Here is a 7,359-nt window from a genome sequence, read left to right on the forward strand (position 1 = left end):
ATTATTATAATGCTCCCTCTCATGCATGAAAACCCAACATGGGAGGGTCCAGTCCCCACCGTCGGCTCTTTGGGTGCTGGTCCTTGGCGCCTGGGGAAGGACAGGACCATTGACAATGTCTGGGCATCCCATACACAGGCAGCGCTGCCAGCCCACGCCCATGCCTCTGCCCTTGCTCCGGGGGCTTTCCCATTAAAGGAAGCAGTTGGCATGCTGGTTGTCTTTGGAAAATTCCATCTCCCCAACTCTCCCTGCCAATGAAAAGCATTCCCAACCTTGCCCTGTCATAAAAAGTGAGACATAAATCCCTTGTCATAAATAAGCCAGGAGCTCCCAGTCCAACGCAGGGTCTTTGCTGGGTCACCTGGGACATAGCAGAGCCTGGAGGGACGGAGGACAAGGGAACACGATGTCCAGAGGAGGCAGGTTTCAAGCCCAGCCTTGAGAGGAGGGATCATTAGAAAAGCCAGTGGCTGTTTTCCAGGGTCTCAAACTTAATGGTGTTTATTGGGCCTTAAATTAGAGTGGGATCAGTGGGAGAGGCCACTGAAAGCGGAGGAGGCAGCTGTCCGGCCGTGCACCAGCCCTCTCAGGAAGGCTGGACCACCTCGAGCTGGTGCAGACGGTGGCTAAGCCTGGATGGTAACTCAGGGGTTAATCTCATTCTCATTTCTTTTTCCCCTTTTTGGTCCAGGCATCATTTCCGTGCACCTTAAAAAGGACAGCCTCGGCAACCTGACCCTGATCGCCAGCCCCAGCCTGCAGACGGAGAGCTGCGGCCGGCTGGACAACGCCATCGATGACCCCTCGGTGACAATATGGCACAAGTGGGCTGCCAGCACCGGCAGCGAGCACGCGCTCGTCAAGTGGAGCCACACGCAGCTCACCAAGACCTTCAAAGACAGGTGAGGGCTGGGATGCTCCCTGCAAACATCCTCTTGGTCCTGCCCTTTGGGTAGGGTCTAACCAGGATGGTTTTGGTGGCACAACTCCCAGTTTAAGGCAAAAGGAGCAAAAGCAATGCCCAGCCAAGGTGAAGAAAAGCAAAACCCAGCTTGGTGGCTTCATGGTTCATCTCTTCCCTGGCTTGTGGATGGAAAGGGGTAGATTTGGAGATGCTGTTGATCAAATTACACGCCTCTAAACCTCCTTCCTCGGAGCCCAGCATGCTCCTAAAGGAGAAGGAGAAGAGCCACGGCTGGTGACCAGCCAGAAGTTGCAGCCTCGAGGGTGGTTTCATCCTGTCCTCATCCCAGGGGAGGGCTGTCTCTGAAAGGCATCGCAGTGCTTGCAAGCACACCGCGACCTTAAGGCTTGCAGAGGCTTTCTGCAAGACATCCTTCATCTCAAACTCATCCAGAAAAGCCCCAGGTCAGCTGTGACTGAAGGGTGCAATATCACTCCTGTGAAACTGCTGCCCTGGGCGTGCAGGGAGCCGCGGGGTTTGGATGAGTGAGACCAAGGAATGACCCTCCGAGGAGAACAAATCTCCTCTTCGCTCCCTTCCTCTCTCCCCTCCTTGAAGCCAGCCCCTCTAAATTGGGACTCATCCGTATCGTTGGACAATTTGCCCGTGCTGTGCCTGTTAGGTAGATAAATGGAGATTCCTGGTCCTTGGCGCTGTGAATGGCGCTTTTCATTGGAGCCAAGCACACTTGGAAATCGTAATGAAAGAAAATATTGGCACCCAGCAATAGCTGGCTTTCTGAAAATTACTTTTGCAGAGTAACAAAGGATCTCCACAGGTTGGCCATGATGAATATGTTTCCTTTGAGAGTCGCTGGAAATTTACCTTATCAAGTTTGAGGCTCTACAAAAGAGGAAGGGAGGAATATTCTCTTCTGGAGCTTATAAACCAAGCGTGTTCTTTTGTGTGTTTTGTCTAGCTGCCCGGGGAAGATGCTATTGAGGACAGACCTTCAGTACCGCACAGATTCACTTTTGGAAGATGCAAACGGAAACCAGCCAGAAAGAAACAGCTACAACCCCTGGGGACTGCGCTGTCACAGGCAGCACCTGAACCGCATGTCCTCCAAGCATAATGAGAACAAACTCCATCGTATCCTTTTTCCTCTCTCCCCTCCAGCACAGTCTTGGCTACAAATAACAGCTCGTAATCAACGTCTGGTTTGCTGTAGGGGGTATGCATCCCTCCTCTGTCCAGCCCCTGGGAAAATACAGAATAGAGTCGCTCTGTTATCTTCTCCCACTGCTCAGCTGGACAAGATGATCATTGTAGGTCCCTTCCAAATGAAATAGTCAATTTTTTTTTATTCCATTCCATTCCATTCCACTATATCTTATTCTATCCTACTCTAAAAAAAAATTAAAAATAAGAAGGAAAAAACCCACTTCCTGTCAAGGGTATTCAGCATAAATCAAGGATCCCCCTGGCATACATTTTCAAACACAACTCTATAGGAATTAGCAGCTGCCTCGCCTTTTATTTTCCTATTACACTTCATTACCCACCAGTCATGTGCATAATCCAGTTTAACAACTTCCCGCACACCCACTGGAGTGAGCACAGCACCGAGGCAAGGTGTCGGAGTGACAGCCCAGGGCGATGGTGTCACTAGAGAATGGAGCTGTTGGTGCTTTAATTGGGAGGACTGTACAGCGGTAAATTAACCGCAGTTGGCAGCGAGGAGCCTATAGCAACGACACATTGGTAAAACTGGCTCAGAAAGTCTCGTTACAGTTGTGAGCTATTATGGAGAGCGTCAGCAGTTGCTCTGATTTAAGACCTTTTTCAATTAGAATTTTAAAGGATTGGGTTTCCCTTAATTCACGTTCAGAGTTTCTATTGCTTGAAAACGTGGTGTCAAAATACAACTATCCCTGCATCCTGGACTTGAAGATGGGAACCCGGCAGCATGGCGATGACGCCTCGGAGGAGAAGAAAGCCCGGCACATCAAGAAGTGTGAGCAAAGCACCTCTGCATCCCTGGGCGTTCGCATCTGCGGGATGCAGGTAAGACGAAGCCTCAGTCCTTTCAGTGTTTGCTGGACACACGGCTTGAAACCGAGCTGGAAATCTCAAGGGACTCTTTGTAAACTGAAGCAGTTTCATTCCTGTCTCCCACCGCTGGTCTGTCTTATCCTGAAGCAGGAGAGGATGTTTAGGGAAGAGTATAGGACATGGTACCCCCAGGGTAACCCTTTCCTTGTGCCCCTCTGTGGCTCCTGCACATCTGGCTGCTTTGACAAGCGGCTGCATAAACACCACCCTGCACCACTGCCACCAGTATGAGCAGCTGGAACCAGTTTACCCCAGCTGAGAATCTCCCTGTACACGAGCACAGATCCCCCTCTCGTGCTCAGCTCTTGGCTGCTGCACAAAAAAAAAAAAAAGAAAAACAAAAGAGCAAAACCCAAAAGCATCCCTTGCCCCGCTCGTGCCTCTGCAGAGCTGTCTCATCCTGCCGCCACAAGAGCGAGGGGTTGATTTTCTGCTAAATCCTCTTGCTCCAAATCGCTGCCCTTCCTCCTGGGAACCACAGCCACGCATCTGCTTCACTCACACTTCTCGAGAAGGTTTCAAAATGTTGTTCTGCTGTGCCTGGAGGATAATTAGGAGAATGATTATAAAGCACATACACAGCAGCGTAAACACTCGGTGCCAAACCCCGTGTCCCTTTCTGCTCTCTGACACCCTTCTGCTGAGCAGATGATCCTTTAAATTACAATGAGCTAATTCTGAATTCACTCCTCCTTTCTTACTCAGTGTTACCAGAGCCTCACACAGAAATTTCTGTCTACACCTTGTCTCTCTGTGTTTAAGAAAGGAGGATTATTGCTGCCCATGCGTTACATACCGCGAGAAGGTACAGAGCCGGGGCGTTCCTGCGCCACCGCAAACTCCTGCCGCAGCCCGAGGGCAGGTGCTGTAAATCGCTGGTGACACGGCTGTGACTTACAGCCCTTGGCGTTTCACCACGGGGTGATTTATAGCAGTACAGCGAGGACCTGCGCTAGGGGTTTGAATTGAACCGTTTAAATCTCCAGCAAAGACAGGAGGTGGGATTGGGTGAGAATCACAGAATCATAGAATGGTTTGGGTTGGAAAGGACCTTAAAGATCATCAGGGACACCCTCCACTAGACCAGGTTGCTCAAAGCCCCATCCAGCCTGGTCTTGAACACCTCCAGGGAAGAAGGCTGCTGTGCGTTGCCAGTGCTGCGAGGTGTTGCTGGACCGCAGGGATTTGTGTCCCACCCCTCACCTTGGGTCTGGACTTTTTAGATTAGGGTGAAATCTAGACCTTTGGGAAAATCAAACTGAATCTAGATTATTTCTGTCTTTCCTCAAGGTTTACCAAGCAGACACTGGCCATTTTCTCTGCAAAGATAAGTATCACGGCAGGAAACTCTCCCCGGAGGGATTCAGGCAAACCTTGCGCCAGTTCCTGTGCAACGGGAACCACCTGCGAACGGATCTCCTGGAGCCCATCATCCTGCGGCTCAAAGCTCTGCTCTCGGTTATCAGGAAGCAAAGCTCTTACAGGTTCTACTCCAGCTCCCTCCTCATCATTTATGAAGGGCAGGAGCACAAAGAGAACACGGCACACTTGGATAACCACCTTCACTTCCAAAAACCAAACTGCACCGCGTCCCACGGCGCTCATCACGCCAGGGTTGACGTCCGCATGATAGACTTTGCCCACACCACGTTCAAAGGCTCCAAATGCAACCACACCACTTACGACGGGCCAGACCACGGCTATATTTTTGGCTTGGAAAATCTCATTAAAATCCTTCAGAATATCTCAGAAGGCAAATGACAAATTCTGTGCAATAGCCTGGATTTACTAGTGACCGATAGCCCTGAAAAGTACCGCCCTGGGGTCAGCTGTAAGGGACCCTCCCCGCTGCTGGGTGTCACCTGCACGGTTTGGAATGAGAGCATGGACAGCTTGCTAGGAACGGGCAAAAACCGCTACGTGCCATTACTGAACTCAAGCGTAAAAAAAAAAAAAGCAAAGAGCTGGAAGAATCCATTCTGTCTGCAATCCATCAGAAGATTTATTTTCCTTTCTTGTTTTACCGCTGTCCTTGATTTATTTGTGAGCCAGAAGAAAGCATGACTTGAAAGAGTCTTAATGATAAAATAGGACCTGCTCACCTCCACGCTCACGAAGCCGCACGGGCTAAGGAGATATTGTGCATTTGAGTGAGGCTGTAAAAAAAAAAAAAAAAGTCTGAACAGATTGCAGCGTTTCTTTCAACTCACGCTCAGCACTATGGGCTGAACGCAAAGACACAAGTGGGAGAGAGAAACGCACACCCCGACCTTCGCGCTCCACGTGCGAGACAGCCGGGTGTCGAAACGCAGACATATGAGATGCTGCAGAGGTTCTGCGCCGCTTACGGTGTAAAAGCAGAGGGACCTCAGACCAAGAACTGGACCTTGCCAAGGTTTTACATCCCTGCAGGAGTTAACAGGGCATGTGCCAGAACTTTTCTAAGCAAGGGGCTGGAAGTATGGGAATGCAATGATTCTGACAGATACCAGTCACAAAAACATTCACATCAAGGTATTTTTGCTTAAAAAAATTAAAGAAAAAGGAAAAAAACCAAAAAACTGTGAGATTCGAGTCAGGGACTAGACATTAAAGGTCACCTAGAAATTCTTTGATACAAATATTGTGCGTGTGTTTGGAAGAGACAGTAACAAGAGACTCAAAAGAATGTTTACAGCTTTTGTGGACAGATTTTATTATTATGAAACAAACACAATTCCTTCCTGCATGGTGTGGGAAACCTGAAAGAGAAGTCCTTACACAAGGACCAGAGCTACAGAACCCCATTACTGGGGAGTGGGGATATCAATAAAATCGCTTAAGTAACTCTCACCTGTTGTCCATCTCTTTTTCACTTCCACAGCATCCTTAAGTTACATTATCTTTTGTTTAGGGCTGTATGTTTTGAAAAAAAAGCCGTTATTTCCGCAGGTTTAAACATCGTATCTCAAGGGAGACCCCTTCACTTGTATTTTACTGCATACAGCTGCCACAATTTATAGCTGGAAAACTTACTTGGCCTAAAGTCCATCTGGGAAGAGCTCATTATTTACTGGCTATCGTTCACAGTGTTGGGTATTTCTTGCCCACAAGCTCATAAAAAAAAAAAAAAAAAGAAAAAAAGGGTAAAAATGTGCTGAAATTTGGAATAAAGTCTTCAATTGTCTTGGCTCCCAGGCGTGCACTGCGGGCCGGTGATCGGTGCTAATTGGGGGGGTTACCAGCTCCGCTGGTGGGGTTTATACAGACCCAGCTCAGAATCCGCATCTGCAGAGCTGGGAAGGATGAGGAGGGGTGTGATGGGTTAGCCCTTGGCTCGGGGCCAAGCCACACACACCCGCTCACACAATTCCCACCCCCACCCAATGATAGGGGAGAGAACCCTTAACCCACAAGGGGTCTAAGAAGGACGCCAGCAGCCAGGACCCCTCACCAGCAGAGCGAAACCCCTGCTTTGGGCTGCGTGCCCCTTCTGGAATGAGAATGGTAGGTGATGGAAGCATCCCGCTCCCTCCCTTCTCACCCCTTACATATGAGCACACAATTATCAAGTATTTAACCATTTGCCTGCCAAGAGGAGGAGATCTGATCCAGTGCACAACCTTATGTACTCCGGTGGAGAAGGAGAAAACCAGGCAAGACTTTCCAGGTTTTTAAATGGCCAGAAGCCAAGCAGGAAGGCAGCTATTCCGTGCTGGCTGCCTGGCCTGGGTGTCTGCAGCATCACCGGAGCAAGATCCCTTTACAAAGCAGGATGCTCGGCAGCGATCTAGCAAACCAACGGGCAAAGCCAGGCTGCTGGTCGGTGGCTTTTCGAGCCCAGCGGGTTCCTCAAAGAGCTGAGGACCAGCAGCGGGGCTGGCTTTGTCACCCGGTGTGCAATTAGCCAGCACACACCAGAGCAGAGATTTATTGCCCACCAGCACAGAGGTGGGTGCTGGCTGGTAACTCCACAAAGCTGCACACCCAGTTTCAGCCATGGTGCGGATTTATACATTGCAAAATGTTCGTTCCGTCTCCTTTGCCACATCCTTCTAATGTGGTTAGTTTTAGTCTAATAATTAGTCCAATAATTGGATCGTTTTTATCTCTTCTTATTTGCGGCTGGTTAGTTCTTTTCTGGCTTTGCTTTAGGAACGCAGAGTTCCTTCCATTTCCTACACATGCTCCTTAAGGGGGGGGTCTGCATCCCCGGAGGGCTGTCCCAACCCTTGGAGATGTGATTTTTTACTATTATAATTATATTAAAATCAGGATCGGTCACGTTCGGACCCTGCTCATCACTAACTTGGCTGACTGCCCAGACAGACTGATTATTTTCCAGGATGTTCCCATCT

At 49.4% G+C, this 7,359-nt stretch overlaps 1 protein-coding gene across 1 annotated transcript; it reads left to right on the forward strand.

The window, feature by feature from the left end:
- Window positions 1-694: 694 nt before the first annotated feature.
- Window positions 695-4,783, forward strand: IP6K3 (inositol hexakisphosphate kinase 3; the record flags this gene model as incomplete). The annotated part of the gene is made up of 4 exons (XM_010077409.1): window positions 695-905; window positions 1,887-2,059; window positions 2,799-2,974; window positions 4,313-4,783. Coding segments are annotated over 4 exons (1,031 nt in total), but the record flags the coding sequence as incomplete, so codon positions are not given.
- Between the last annotated feature and the right edge of the window lie 2,576 nt (window positions 4,784-7,359).

Source organism: Pterocles gutturalis, unplaced genomic scaffold (assembly GCF_000699245.1).
Source record: "Pterocles gutturalis isolate BGI_N339 unplaced genomic scaffold, ASM69924v1 scaffold43433, whole genome shotgun sequence".
In the NCBI taxonomy this organism is placed as follows: domain Eukaryota; kingdom Metazoa; phylum Chordata; class Aves; order Pterocliformes; family Pteroclidae; genus Pterocles; species Pterocles gutturalis.